Here is a 14,867-nt window from a genome sequence, read left to right on the forward strand (position 1 = left end):
TGTGGAGACTTGTAAAACAGAGAAGAGGAAGTTTGGTAAAGCCAGCACTCTAGGTACAAATTTACATCACCAATGACCAAGAAGATTCAGAAACTGAAACCAGGAGCTGCTTCCAGATCCATCAGGATGAAGCGCTTCTGGCCAGGAACTCTTCTTCTCAAAATCCTGACTTATAACAGCTCTCTGGAGACCGAGCTGTGCGGGAGAGCCACACCTGTGCCCTTGTCCCCCATCTCCATCCTCCGGTACGCAGCAGAGCCAGCACCCAGCAGCCTCTACTCCCATGGGCTCCACCACACCCTGGCCCTACACTACCAGAGACTCCCAGGAGTCCACCAAGGCAGGGTCTGAAGGCCTGAAAGACGATACCAGCTGCTACGCTTCTGTTTGCAACACATTTGAGCTAAAGATTTCCACATAAAAAGCTCCTTTTTGTGGGCCTGCCAGGGCCAGATGGGAAAAGAATGAGCCTGGGAAGCTGGAATTAGGATGTTTGCAGCGGCTACCATGACCGCTCCTACTACCACTGTCCTGACCTATGAACCAGACCCCGGCAAGCCAGGCGGAGGCCGAGCCAGGAGCCACAGACAGTGCTCCCCTTCCAGAGGTCAGAAGGGTGAAACATGCAAAGAGGGATTTCAGAATTCCTGTCTGTAGAGTCTAGCAGGAGTAGGTTTTGGAAAACCAAACCCATCCTCCTCATCACCACCACCTCCACCACTGTTACCATCACCAGTGGGATCACCATCCTCACTTCCCCTATCTTCATCACCGTTGGCACCATCAGTGCCATCAATCACCATCGCAGTTGTCACCGACATCACTTTCCGTCCGTGTCATCGCTACCATCATTGTCACCGTCATCACTCCCCATCCCCGGTCACCTGCACCGTCATACTTGCCACACCAACTTAGTTCTTCTCTCCCTGTACCTTCTCCCCTCTAGGCCACACTGCCACAAAAGGTACTACTGCAGCCAACTCTACTCTCCAGGCTAGGAAACTAAGGTATTTGCCCAGAATCACCAGCTCTCGAGGAGGAGCCATGTACATTCAGCTGATCTGTGGGATCAGAGGCCTGACAAAAAGAGCACCGTGCCTGGAACCCATGAGGGCCGCCCCGCCCCCACCGCTGCTCTCCCAAGACCAGACCATCCCTGTTCTTACATGGCCAAAGGGGTCCAGGTGGTTGTTTGTCAGCTTCAGCTTCTGGAAAGAGACCAACTGTCGCATCCAGTGGGCCCCGGTGGCGGGAGAGTCCGGATGGACATACAGTCTCCCCGGCATGGCTGGCTCAGCCTTTCCTGCAACCATCCTGCGGACAAAGCAGACAGCAGGAGCGGTTGAGGCCACTGTGACCTGGTGCTGTCTGACTTCCAGGTTCCCTGGGAGAGCAAAGGAAGGCCCACAGCGCTGATGGGGGGGATGGGGGGGGGGAGGAGAGAGGAGGAGGAGTCAGAACTTCCCACCTTCTTCACTGCTTCAGGAAGAGGAGGATGCAGGAGCAGGTACTTCACAGCCTGAGGCTGTTTATAAAAACACTTCAGGGAGAGTCCAGGCACTTCTGTGTGTTTTATTCATTTATCGGCAGTGCTTTTAACCCCTGAGCTACCTTCCCACCCCATCCCACCCTTATATGTATTTTACGTTTTAAATGTTATGAATGTGTCAGCTGGAACTTCTCAAAGGACCCAAACAACTTGCTCAAATCCAGAGCTTGTTGTGGGTTCTAATGGAACGCCTGCTTCTGCGGCCTCCACCTCGGAGCCCAGGGGCCCAGCCAGGTGTTCTAGGGACAAGCAATGGTTCTAAGATACGGTACTCACTTGCCCCTCCAATTTGCCATTCACTCCCCCAGGGCCCTTAGCAAGGGCCCCACCGGCAGGCCCCTCAGTCTGACAGCGTCAGTCTGAAGCCAGGCCAAGAAACAGGAGCGCCTCAGACCAAGTAATGTCAAGCAAAATGCCCCCCCCTTCTCCACCCCGGTGAGGCACCGCCAGTGCCTGAAGCCACCAGGTGTTACTTTTCCTGCCACCAGACAGCACCAGGCTGTCCATGACCTTGCGGGGTGGGGGATATGGTGCCTCGAGGCCCAGCAAGCCGGCCCGCCTGCAGCACAGCACAGGTAGTGCTGGTGCTGAAAAGACACACAGCATTTGGGCTCGCCTCCGCCCCTGCCCAGGCGCGGGCGGCAGAACTAGCAAAGCCAAAGAGCAGCTGAGGGAAGACAGCCCCCCCCCGCCCCCGGGCCTCTTACCATTTGTTGTCACAGAACTTGTAGCGATGGTCGTCGGCAGGGACGATGTCAATGAGCAGGATGTACTTGGTCTTGGGGTTCATGCCTGTGACCTTTACCTTGTAGCTGGGGAACATCCTCCTGAGGGAGTCAGGGGCGGAGGCGGCAGAAAGGACAGAGTAAATGCAAGAGCCCTTTTAGCCAGAGGTCCTGACGCACTTCTCTCCCGTCCTCTCACTGTGCCACAGGCTAGAGTTGTCTAAACTACACCACCAGCTGTCGATCTACATCCAGAAAGACAGTTTATACCATTTACCACCTTCCCGCCCTGGAACACCCCCCCCCCCCCGTAAGTTCCAGTAGCCATGAGCCACAGCAGCTGAGACCCTGCTCAGGATCATGAAGGGGGATTTCAGTAGCAAATCTGGTTGCCGTAACTTGTCCCTGGGCCCTTGCCAGCTTACAATACAGCTAAAATTCTGACGTTCCAACATAGGGGGTAGCACAGCTGACCTTGAAACCCCCCCCCGTGAGCTGCCCCCCCCCCCCCGTAAGCAATCAGCCTCTCTCACAGGGAGGAGAGCTCCGTGAAAACCCTGCTAGGCCTGAGTTCTTCCTGTGTGTGCTGCAGGGGCATTTCTCGTGGCACATGCCTCACCGAGGCCATAACACCTTGCCTGGGAATCCAGGAAGTCAGCGGAAACGCCTCGCAGGTGAAATCAGCCCAGCCTGCCACAGTTCACAGCCAGGCGCCACCATCAGCTAAGACCTCAGGCCACCTGCCTGTGGGTCTCCTGCGCCTTAGAGGTAGGGTTTCCCTACCTCTCAAGTGAAGATAATATATTACTATTGCCTCCGGCCCCTGCTTTGTTCCACCTTCCACAAGCCAGTGGTATGGCCTATTTCTGTGAACATGGACCCACTTCCTACAGCCCATGATGAAGCCCCCTCCAGGGCCCTGCTAAGGCTCGGGGAACATTCTAGGGGAGAAAAAAAAAAAAGGCAACTTCCCTAGGCCCTCAGCATATTCATATAAACCTGCAAGAGCAAAGGACCCTCTGCTCCTCATTAACCAGAGCAGGCCAGAGAGAACAGCCATGAACCCCTCCCCTGACAGGTGCCTCCGACCCCTCCCCAGCTGACTACACAAATGAGGGCTGGAGATGAAAGCTCAGGTGTAGACCACTTGCCTAGAATGTGCTGGGTTGGATCATGAATTATACAAGTCACATACTCCATTTATGCTCAGCGTGGCCATAAGTGGCTTATCATTCCAATGCTCGGGGAGGTTGAGCCAGGAGGACAGTAGATTAGAGTCCGATCTGGACTACACACCAAAATCTTGTCTTAAACAAACAGAAAAATCATCAGGGCGTTGGTGGTGCACACCTTTAGCCCCAGCACTTGAGAGGCAGAGGCAGGCAGATCTCTGAGTTCAAAGCCAGCCTGGTCTACAGAGTGAGTTCCAGGACAGCTAGAGCTACACAGAGAAACCCGGTCTCGAAAGAGGAAAAAAATTACTAAAAGGTTCTCCAGAAGAGAAGCAGGGTCCAAACATGGAGACAACCTCCACTGTGCTCCTGCAAATCAAGCCAACACCAGGAAGCTGCTCACTCAGCCAAAGTCAGCTGGAGAACCTCACAAGAAGCCGCCCCGCACACCTCAAACAGGCTGGACGCCGCCCCTTGGCCCCCATTTTGTCAACAGAACTAGCTTACCTGGATGGGGCAGGACTTCCTGCAAGAATAAAGGTCCCCACAAGCTGGCAGACCCCACAGCAAGCTGGGACCCAGAGCAGGAGAGTTCCGGGAGGGTTGGTTCCCCTCCAGGACCTGCCCAGCCCAGCCCAGCCCTCTCTCCTGCTACAGGAGAGACTGGTACACACACAGCAGAGAGAAGGGGCAGCCAGGCTGGCCCAAGTGCCAGGCGCATGTGCATGAGCATGCGCGGCAACTGCGCATGTGTGCCTGTATGCGTGCCTGGAGGGCAGGGGTGTGTGTGCGCGCAGTTCTAGCTGCAAGTCTGGGGACTTATAAACCGTGTGGAAGAATTTGTCTCAGATGTCAATTGAAAGCATTTTCAAATATCCACCCCACCCCCTCTCCAAAGATGGGGGAAAGCCAGAGGACTCAGGAACCCAGTCCAGGCTCCTCCTTCGAACCAGTCCCCTGCCCAGCATAGGGGCACAGCTGGAGTGGGCACCACCCTGTTTCCTGGCCCTGCCTCACTCCTAAAAGGGGGAGGGCAGCAGCTGCATGGCCTCGCCCTCCCTGGGTTAGACCAGGAACCCTGTCCCCTCCAGGCCACCATTTCACAGCTGCCGCAAGAGACAGCAACAAAATGGGGCAGCCCTGGCTGTGTTGGGGTCGCTAGGCCCGGGGAGTCAGTTGCTGCAGGTGGCAGCAGCAGAGGCTAGCCAGGAAGAAATGCCTGGCTGCCACCACAACAGTGCGGACAGCCCGGATGGAAAGGGGGCTAAAGGGCTTCCGCCTTCCCACTCCTTTCTGCGTGCCTCTAGGCCTCAGCAGCTCAGAGGAACAAGCGGACACTGTGCTCCTGAGAAGCCCCCTGTGCTCTGCCTCCCAAGGCTCGGGGCCGGGGTCTGTCTGCTTCCAGGGGCTGACCATGGACAAGCCACTTTGGGGAGGTTTTGAGGCCCTGCTGTAGGAAAGGAAGAGTACCCCTTGCCCTCTCTCTGCCTTTTCTGAGGGCAGCAGCTTCCGGGGCCTGTGGAACACACTGTGGGGGACCTAAGCGTTGCCACCCACGCCACCTCCACCACCCAGCTGTCGGTGCAGGGTGGAAGGGCTGCTGCATGAGAACGGTGATGTGTACCGCTCCCAACCGCACAGGCATCTGCCTTTGATTTGGGAAAGGGCTAGTGATGGAACCCAAAAGGTCTAGCTTGCCACTAGCTGCTCAGGAGAGCAGGCCTCCACGCAGAGGCCAGCCTGGAGTTTGGGGGCTGTGACTTCCTTGTTTGTTTCCCTACTGGCAAAGTAAAGGTACTTCCCTGATAAAACGCACGCACGGAGTGCCCGATCGCGTGCGCTAGGTTATTTCTGACTTAAGGACATTGAACATACCTGAAAACCAACCACCTTCGTTGGGGGGGGGGGGGGTGGGAGCAGGAGGGGAAGCTGCCTCTGGCCCCCGCTCGCTCCGCGCCCAAGGTGGCCCGCTCCCTCCCCTTCTGCTCCACGCACCCTTCCCGTTTCTCCCTCCCTGCCGCCCCGGGTGCCCGCACCCGCGCAGTCCCCAGACGGCGGCAAGCACGCGCGGAAGCGGCTCCGCCGGGGGAATAAACACGCCGGCCGCCTGGCCGCCCGCCGGGAGCAGATGAAAGCCCGGACCTCCCCTCTCATCAGCAGCCGGCCCTGAAGGGGTACGAGGAGGCCGAAGCCTTTATCTGCTTCATACTTCGGAAATGGCTTTAGAATGAGCTGCTAGAATAGGCCTCTCCCATGGTGCAGGCTTGGAGGGGGAGGGGGTCGGTGTGATTTGGGCCACAGATCTGTAAATGTGGGACACGTCCATCGGGGATGGCTGGGCTCCCCGGGTCTCATGGTTGTCAATTCAAAGCGCTGGATTAGTGCACACCCTCACCTCCATCCCCCATCCCGAGGACAGAGTGGAAATCAAGATCCCGGAATCCGCCAGACGCTCCTTACCTAGCTGAACCCCCAAACCCCACCCACCGCAGCCTCGGCTTCCCTGAGGATGGAGGCCCGAGGCGGCTGCACGTGCCTTTCCTTAAATCCAGGCATTAAAACCGCCGCCACAGAAGGCGAGAGGTGTGGAAAGTGGTTTTCACAGAGCGGTGGTGACCTGGAGGAATGCTAGCGGACGAGGGAGGGTCTTCCTTTCTTGGTTACACCCTGGGTTCTTTTTTTTTTTTTTTTTTTTTTTTAATTCTATAGAGCTGTAAACTTCAGATGCACCAGTATTCCCTTGCAGAAATATTCCACTTCAAAGACGAAATCTACATTTAAATGACGTGTGCTTTTACACACACACACACACACACACACACACGCAGTTCCTATCTTAGAACCTTGAAGGAAAACAAAATGCAAAGTGAGTTGAGGCCCATCATTCTAGCCTTCAAATCCTGGGGTCTTGCTGGGAAAGGGTGGGGGTGCTGCCTAGGTTCAGGCCAGACCTTTTGGAGCCAAGCATTTTCTGAAAGCACTACTGTCTCCTGTTGATTCCCAGAGAGAGAGAGAGATTACGCCTTTCTCACATACCCAAAGCACTTTTTAAAGACATATTTTCCCTGAGGAAAGGGATGAGGGGAGGGTGTGTGGAATGGGTGCTGTTTGGGAAGGTCAGCTGCTTTGCTTGGATTTTTTTTTTTTAAGGCACTTCCTTCTGATAGACTTTTGCTTTCAGAAAATACTTAAGAAGAGATCAAAGCACTCTCTCCCCAACCCACTTTCCCAGTGTCTTCAGCCCTTACTCCTCTTATCATCCACGCCACTGGGCTCTGACGCTCTGTATACAGAGCAAGGGCAATTGGCTTTGAAGCCCGGGATTAAGCCGGGCCAAATCCTTGCCTCAGAATAACAAACAATACAGGTTCAACAGGAGTTCTCATCGGTAGTTCATTTTTCAAACGCAAATTCACTGTCACTAACACAAGCAACATTGAACTCAACAGGCTATGAAGGCTGATAGTGGAGATTTATCTGGTGGCAAAAAAAAAAAAAAAAAAAGACATGACCTAGGATTAGGGCAGTCAGATGGGTAGGAAATGTTCATTTTTGGAAAGTTTATATTTGATTTTTTGTGTGTGTGTGTAGTTCACTTTTATCTGCATTTGGGAGAAAAATGCAGTTTCTCACATGTATCAAGCTTGGAAGAGATATGAAGCCAAGAGAGAAATCTGTTCCCTGCCTGCCATGACCAACACAAGCACTCTGGCTACAAGAGCCTGAGAGAAATTGAGGCTGACTGGGGGTGGGGTGGGGGTGGGGTAGCTCTCATGTGACACCTGGCATGGGGGGGGAGGTCTTCAGCATTTTAGTCAAAGCTGCTATCCAATGAGGTTGACTCTCTTTTTCCGTCTGCCTTCAGATTTTTAAGGACCCCCAATAGTCAGGAGACGTGTGAAACCATGAGCTTGTGAAACCATGAACTCTAAAGGGCTTGAGAACATGCTGGTTCCTTTCTCCAGGGCCCCATCCTTCCCGGGGCAGACAAGAGTTATCCTGCCCCCACGGAGCCAGAGTCTCTAGGACACTGCACAGGGCTACCATTAAAGAAAAAAAAATGCTGTGGAGATTTCTCAAAGTTAAGGTCTTGTTCTGGGGGTGAGGTGTGCAGGCTGCTTGGCTTGCACAGCCCTGGCAATTCCCTTCTCTGGGGTTTGGTTTGTACTTTCTGGTTTTGGGGTTTTCTGTTTTGTTTTGTTTTTCCAGTTCTTACATCTAGGAATCTATGGTACAGGGTACAGGAAAAAGTGCCAGGCTGTCTTCTGGTACTGGTAGACTTGCAGAGTTTGGAAGCACTGACTAGGTGGAGTTCGAAGGTGAGCCCACAGAGCAGGCTGCACCCAGAGACCGCCGGGCACAGTGAGCAGGTCCAGGAAGGCAGCGGGGGTCTGGCGGTGGAGCTCACATGCTACATGCTAAGCCATAGCAGCATGCTTAGTGTGTGCAAGACGGCGTGGATCCTAGCAGCCACCTCCCGCCCAGAAGACAGCAGGAAGGTTTGCAGGAAGGTTTGCAGGAGGTGGAAGTGGATGAAGCTGGTGAGCTTTTCCGATTACACTTGGCATACTGCTTTCCAGAGAAATGAGAGGACGTGAGAACCATGTAACTGCCTGGCATCCTCACAGCCATTTTTAAACTATCAGCGCCATCCCTGAGGTCACCAGGACAGGGTGCAGGTTTCTCACTGAGAGGGCAGTAGCCTCCGCAGTGTGGATTCGAGGGCTCCTGTTGGGAGTAGGTAGGACCCACCGAAAACCACAAACTCCTATGCCCAGAGAACATGCCCGCCATGTATTTCCAAGAGGCTAAAATCTACAGATGTGAATTCTGGAGTGATCTTTCCTCCCTCTCCCCCCTTCCCTCCATGTCAGCAAGCTGAGAGAACAATCTCCCTTTCCTCACACTTGAAATGCACCTGACTGACGTTTTACCCGTGCCATTCCGAGGAGCCCCTGTTTTGAGTCCCACCGTTAGAAAAGACAGCAGGCACGCACACAGTCACCATTTTCAAACACTTGGGTACCACAGAGCAACAAGACAGTAGTAGTTACTCGGCCAAGTGCGCGCAGTTGGAAAGGGGCAGACCTTTTGACACCTGCCCCTTCCTCTATTCCCCAGGACCTCGCTACAAGGTCACCCTCCGCCAAGAATACTAGAGCGTCCTTTTTCCGTTCCCCCCTTTAGGGCAGCAAACTTGTGCCCTAAAACCAGCCTTCTCCCTCCCCTTCCAGCCATGCCATATATTTCCATCTCCAACATAATAAAAACAAAACAAAACCTTCATAAAAATCATAATGCCTCCTGGGAGCCAACAGCCCAGGACCCAACCGCTGCACCCAGCACCCCACTGGCCTCAGTTTCTTTTGAAACAGATCTTTGTCATGTGCTTTATGGGCGGCTGAATGACGCAGGGCATTTTCTCCGTGGGCGAAACGGAAGCAGGTACACATTGGGTTTGGCCCTCGGCTGAGGGCTGTGCGGATGGAAAGAAAACACTCCTCCCACACTGTCCTCCTTGGCTCCACAGCCCTGCCCCTTGATGGCTTACCATCTTCTTTCTCCAAACAGTAATTTCCCCGGGGCCCATCACCAAAGACATGGTCTCTCACCTAACTTGTCACCAGAGACCAAAACCAAGAGTCTGTAGATGCAGAAGGGGCAGAGGATCCGCAGCAGCTTCCCGGACCTTCACCTTCACCTGACAACTGCTCTGTCCGGCCGCTGCTGCCCTGTGCCAGGCCAGGCACCCCACCACAGCCAATATCCGCTCTGCACACACTCACAGGCATGTGACCACACACACACACACACACACACACACACACACACACACACAGATCTGCCTTCCTCTTCTCTCCCCCTCTCTCCGGCTCCTCTCCCACAGACACACCAGCGCATTTTAAAGATGTTTCCACTTTATAAATCACCCTTCTCTGGCAGCCACTAAGAGCTAGGGAGGCTCGGAAACAACATAGAACCAACGGCCGAACCTTCCTTTAGGCTGAGGGTGTTGCCTTGGGATAAGTAACTTGTAGTTCGGCGGCGCCGCTCCTAAGAAGTTAGGGTGACTGAGAAACCTCAGCCCTTCTGCCACCACTAGGTCCCTAGGCAGATGAGGCCGGAGAAATTCCCGGGAGGGCAAAGCACCTCTGCAAGGGGCCTCCAGGCCTCCGCCCTGGTTTGGAGGTCATCAGCATACAGAAGTACTTCTTTGGTACTCCTGCTGGAGCCTTCAGGCCGGCTCGGGTCCTCTGAAAAACGTAAATGCTGCGGGCCTGGCAGGCCGCTGCGGGACGCAGAGCTTGGGACCCCAGTGGCTGATAAATTTCCCACTGGCCCCTGACCTGGAACCCAGAGGACGGCCGAGCACTCTCGCTGGGGGACCCCCAGCCCCCACACATCCTCCTGGCTCCCCGGCGGCAGCTCTCCCACGTCCAGGGCACTCTCTCCCCGGCTGCTGCGCGGCCCACCTGCCTGCCGCCCTCCCCGCGCCTCTCCCCTCCCCCCCAGGCTGACCTGCCCGCCTTGGTGATGATCATCTCGGTGCCCGCCTCGTGGAACTTCTTCCACAGCTCCTTCTCATGCAGTCCCACCTTGATGTTCTCGATGGCCTGGGGACGGGAGGGAGGGGAGCTGGTGGGCCTGGCTGGCCCGCAGCTGGGCTCCACGCGGGGCGCAGGCCAGCCGGGGGCGCAGAGCGCGCCAGCCCTGGACCCACGCTCCTCGAAATGGTTCGTTTCACACACACACACACACAAAATTTCGAACCATCGGCGACTTGGCGACTTTGGATCAGGTGTTCAGACTCCCTCCTTTGAGGGGACAGGCCTCCAGAGAGGACGCCACAGCTGGACCGAAGCAAGGGCCCGGAGAGGCAAGGGCCCGAGAAGGGGATATGGGTTGCGGTGATGAGCAGGAGCGGTGGCGAGAAAGCCTTCTCCGTGCGGCTCCGTGGCCCCCTGTCTGCCCCGCTCCTTGGCCCTCGCCCTCCGGGATCCTGGGGGCTGGACGTCGGTTCGGGCTCAGCCCCTGCTTTCCGGGGCTGCCGTGGAGTCGGCCCCGGGAGTTGGAGGTGGAGAAGGGCTCCCCTCGAAAGCGGAGGGCCCGGCCGGGGCTGACCGCCCCTGACCGCGGGAGGCCCACCCCGGATCCGCGGGAGGCCCCGCGCGAGCGCGCTGCCCCTACCTGCTCGGCCGAGGCGGCGGCGGCGGCGACGTCGGCGCCCTGGCCCGGGGGGCTGCTGAGCGCTGCTCCGCTGAGGCCCGGGGTCGCCAGCGCGGGTTCGGGGCCGGCGGCGGCGGTGGCGGTGCTGGCCTCGCCGAGCCCTGGGCCCGGGGCCCGGAAGGCCTCCTCGCTCTCTGACAGGCCCTTCTCCTGCAGCATCTCCTGCGGGCACAGCACACCCCGAGTCACTCGGCCCCGATCCACACCGTCCGGAGGCCCCGCGGCCCTGTGGAGCGGAGGCCCCCCCCAGGCTTCGAGTGGGTGCCCAGGCACACGTGGACCCCGCCCCCTTCTGAGCTGGGGGAGGGAGCATGCGGGAGGGCAGGACCCCAGCCTCCTCCCTTCAGGTTCTGGACCTGGGAGGGTCTACGTGCAGTTTAAGGTCTTGCCGGCCCCCGAGACTTGGGACCATTTGATGAGCAGGTCTCTGAGGAAGGACCGCCTTCTCGGCATGGTCTCAGCCGCTGTCCCTCCCTCCCTCGACTGGAGCCCAAGGCCTGGGTCTTCTGGTCCATTTCTAGATAACGAGGGTCTCACTCTCTGGCCCAGGGTCTTGCTGGAGGGGAGAGCTAGGCCTGCAGCCCCACACCTGTGGAGGGCTCAGAGCTGGGGTGCCTCAGGCCGGCGCCCCAGCCCAGGCTGTCTCGGTGAAGACACCCCAACCCGCACTCTCCTCACCCAAGAATATCTCTCTCTCTCTCTCTCTCTCAGATTCAGACCCTGAACTCTGCCAGGGGCCTCCTCAACCTGTCCTCACACTCACACAGGCTGGCTTACAGGCTCGCTCTTTAGTTCCAAAAAGGAATCTGCTTTGGGCCAAAAGGACCCAAAACCTTGTTAGCTAAACATTAGGCCAGTAAGGCGGTCCAGTGTCCAGAGCCTGGCCTTGCTAAACTTCGCCTAAGCATCCGGGCCTATTCACCTGCCTGCCCACCAGCGCGGTCTGGTCTTGGGGACACCAGAGGTCTCGCTTGCAAGGACCAGCCTGGCCTGCGTCCCTCGGGAGTGCTGGGGTGATGCCCTTCTCTGCGCCCTCCTTCCCGCCAGCCACCCTGCTCTTCCTCGGGGGGCTAGCCAAGTTTTAGCAGGCTTCCTGTGTGTCTTGGCGACATGTCTCCCCTTTCCCCTCCCACACCCCTTCTGCTCTACTCCAGGTCGCTCCGACCATCCCCAGGCCCCTCGCCCAGCCGGCTCTCAGCCTCTGCACCCTGGCTGAGACTCCGGGCCTCCAAAGTAAACAAGCCAAGTGCAACCGAGCAGATAAAAAGGGGGCCGGGGCCGGCCTGGGCTGGGAAAAGCCCATAAAGATAAGGCTGACAGCCCAGCCGGTCTCGGCCACCGCCAGCCTGGGACAAGCAGGGGTCGCTGGACCCGGCCTGCCCCTGCACCCGGCTTGAGCCACATGCTGGTTCCCAGGCTGAGCTTCGAAAATCGGGGATTCCCGCAAACGGGGGCGGAGGTGGGGACCGCTGCCGGGTCCCGGCCGGGGTGGCCGGGTGCGGAGGCTCGGGGTCCAGGAGCGGGAGGTCGCTTGTCACCCGGAGCCCAGCGGCGGCCTTGCCGCTGCTGGCCGGGCCCGCCCTGCCCTCCTACACCCGCGGCAGAACTGCTCCGCGCTCTCCCTCCCTTCCGCTGGGTCGCGGAGCGAGCGCTTCCCTCAGTCCCTAAGCCATCGTCTTCCTCGCCGCTGCGGGCCACCCTCTCGGTCCCTGCGTGCTCCGAGGCTGGCATTTGGGGTCCCACCTTCACCCGAGCCCGGCGCCAGGGCCATCCCCGTCTACCCGCTGCGGGGGCAGCCCGCGGACGCCGCTACCTCTGTGCTACCTCAATTTTCTGGGCAGGAAAAAATAAAAAGGAGGGTAGCGGGTTTTCATTTTCCTATTTTTACCAGCGAACTTTACCCTTACACTAAGGGGATTTTTAAACATTTATATTTTTTTACTATTTTGTTTTTCTTTTAGTGATTTAATTGTTGTTGCCGAAGTAAAACGCTGGTCAGTTCGGTAACGTGAAGTGTTTAATCCCCAGCTCCGGGGTCAGTTGTGATTCTAACACTGTAAGGATAAAGCGGAGTTTGAGTATCACTCCGGAGTCTGCTTTCGCGTTCCTGTTTCGTCCTTCAGGGCTCCCCAGCATGTTAGTAATTAGATACAGTGTTCATCTGGCCCTGGGACTCTAGCATTATTTTAGTCGTGCTGGGCATCCCATTCGTGTTCCCACTTCCAGCTCTTTGCTCTACGTAAATTCTCATGGGTTGATATTCAGCATAGCTGTCATATCATTGCCCCGATGTTCAGGTTAATTTTCTTTACATCGTTACAATATTTCTGAGCCTACCGTGATTTGTTTTGTTGGGATTGCTCGTGATACTCATCACCTCCGTATTATAATAATATCTCCTCCTTACTCGTCACTCTGTCGCTATTTGCAACGGCATATGGATCTTAATTTGCCTGTTATTTTTCATCACTTCATGGCTTCTTGTTACTTTGACATCATCTGTAATGTTGCCGTAGCCCTTAATACTCTGATTATTTTTCAGCACGATGGTACAATACTTACTACTTGGACATTATTTATAACGTTAGGACTATCAATACTTGCTCATAAATTGTCATTACTCCAGCAATCCTCATCACTATGTGTTTTAAGATTACTTGTTAAGATTCTGGTTAATATTTGATATTGACATGATATCAACAATGCAGCGTGCGATGGTCTCACAACGATACTGGAGAATTTCCCATAATATATGTGTTGTTCGTTGTTTTTTTTTCTCCCCTGGTTCGTTTCCTACGGTACTTCGGTTTTAGTTATTTGCTACAATAGCATTATTCCTTAAATACTACGGATAGTGACTTTGTCTCTGCTTTTGAAGTTACTTTGACTTCAGCCCTTTTCAAATTGTTGGTACTCTTTTCATTCGATCCTGAAAAAGACTGTTGTGCTGACGAAAACCCTAAGTGCGGCATTAGTTAAGCGGTTCGCTCTGTTTCTTCGGTAATGGCTCAGCTTCTGGTAGTTTTGAGCTGCTGTTACTTATGTGATGGGCACTGATTTAAATCTCTGGAGTCTGCAGCATCAGACAGCCCAAGGTCCTGGTGGCCCACATTTTCTGCGTGGTTTTTCAGTTTTCACCACCAGCCCTAAGCCCTCTTCTTTGGCCTTTCTTATTCTGAAAATTCAAATTTCAAGGCCACCGCTCTCATCCCTGCGAAGCTGCTTCTTAAGGTCCCTTACTCTTAGATCCCTAACCCATTTAGTCTCCTCACTATAGACAAGGGCTTGCTGTGCCCTGCCGCTGGGTGTTGCCCGGGACAGAGACCTGACTACTGGGGCTCAGTCGAGATCCCCCTACGGCTTTGACCAGGCCCGTACCCGAGTCGCCCCCCCCCTTCAGCTCATCCCCCTGGATTCTGCTGCTTAAGCCCCGAGATGGGCGACCCCAGCCCCGCGCCCTGCTCACCCGCACCCAACTGGTGCCCACACTCACCCTAAATGTGCCGCAGCATGCGGAGGCTCCTGCGGCCCCAGGTCCGCACCCAGCTCGGGCCCTCTAGGAGCAGAACGGTAGAGGCTCTGCCCGGGCTTCTGGGTCACCGACCCGCTGCCCGCTGCGCCCTCGAGGCCGGGCGGCGCATCCCCGGTGCGGAGCGGGCCCTTGATCTCCTAGGCTGCGCTTTGGGGCCTCTGCTCCCTCCTCCTGGTCCTCCCTCCCTCCAGGGCCGCCGCTCCCCCTCCGTGCTGACGTCGCAGCTGTCAATCAGGTCTCGCCCGCCGTCCCCCCCCCCGCCCGCCCCCCGGAGAGGGGAGATTCTAGGTTTCCTGGGACTCCTCCGTCGTCCCGGACCCCAAGCCTCGATCGCGCTGCAGGCTTTTCGGCAAGCAACCGGGTGTCCTCCCCGGGGTCCTCGGGCTGGACAGGGGCCTGGAGTCCCGCATGGTTTAGATTAGAGAGAGAGGAGGCAAAGGGGGACGGGCGGCTGGGTCGCGGTGCCCTGTTCCCACTGAGGCTGGACCGCCAGGCCGTCTTCCAAGCGTCCAGGGCTGGGCCTGGTCCCTGGCCGATCAGCTCCCTGCACTGGCTCTCCCACAGCCCTGCCAGCACGCAGTGGACTTGGGAGCCTGCGGCTGAAGGCACATACGACGAGTATGACTCCTGAACACCCATGTTCACACCTGCAGCCCTGTGCC

The 14,867-nt window shown here is 56.5% G+C and overlaps 1 protein-coding gene across 2 annotated transcripts in view; it reads right to left on the minus strand.

The window, feature by feature from the left end:
• Window positions 1-14,347, minus strand: part of Tbx4 (T-box transcription factor 4) — a 29,911-nt gene extending 15,564 nt beyond the window's left edge. For both annotated transcript variants that reach the window (XM_060387074.1, XM_060387075.1), the window contains exons 1-5: window positions 14,167-14,347; window positions 10,635-10,835; window positions 9,966-10,060; window positions 2,257-2,376; window positions 1,167-1,314 (exon numbers count right to left, since the gene is read on the minus strand). In XM_060387074.1, coding sequence (XP_060243057.1) covers window positions 1,167-1,314; window positions 2,257-2,376; window positions 9,966-10,060; window positions 10,635-10,832 — 561 coding nt within the window. In that variant the 5' untranslated portion in view covers window positions 10,833-10,835; window positions 14,167-14,347. The remainder of the gene's footprint in view (window positions 1-1,166; window positions 1,315-2,256; window positions 2,377-9,965; window positions 10,061-10,634; window positions 10,836-14,166) is intronic.
• Window positions 14,348-14,867: the final 520 nt, after the last annotated feature.

This window comes from Meriones unguiculatus, chromosome 7 (genome assembly GCF_030254825.1).
Source record: "Meriones unguiculatus strain TT.TT164.6M chromosome 7, Bangor_MerUng_6.1, whole genome shotgun sequence".
NCBI classification, from domain to species: domain Eukaryota; kingdom Metazoa; phylum Chordata; class Mammalia; order Rodentia; family Muridae; genus Meriones; species Meriones unguiculatus.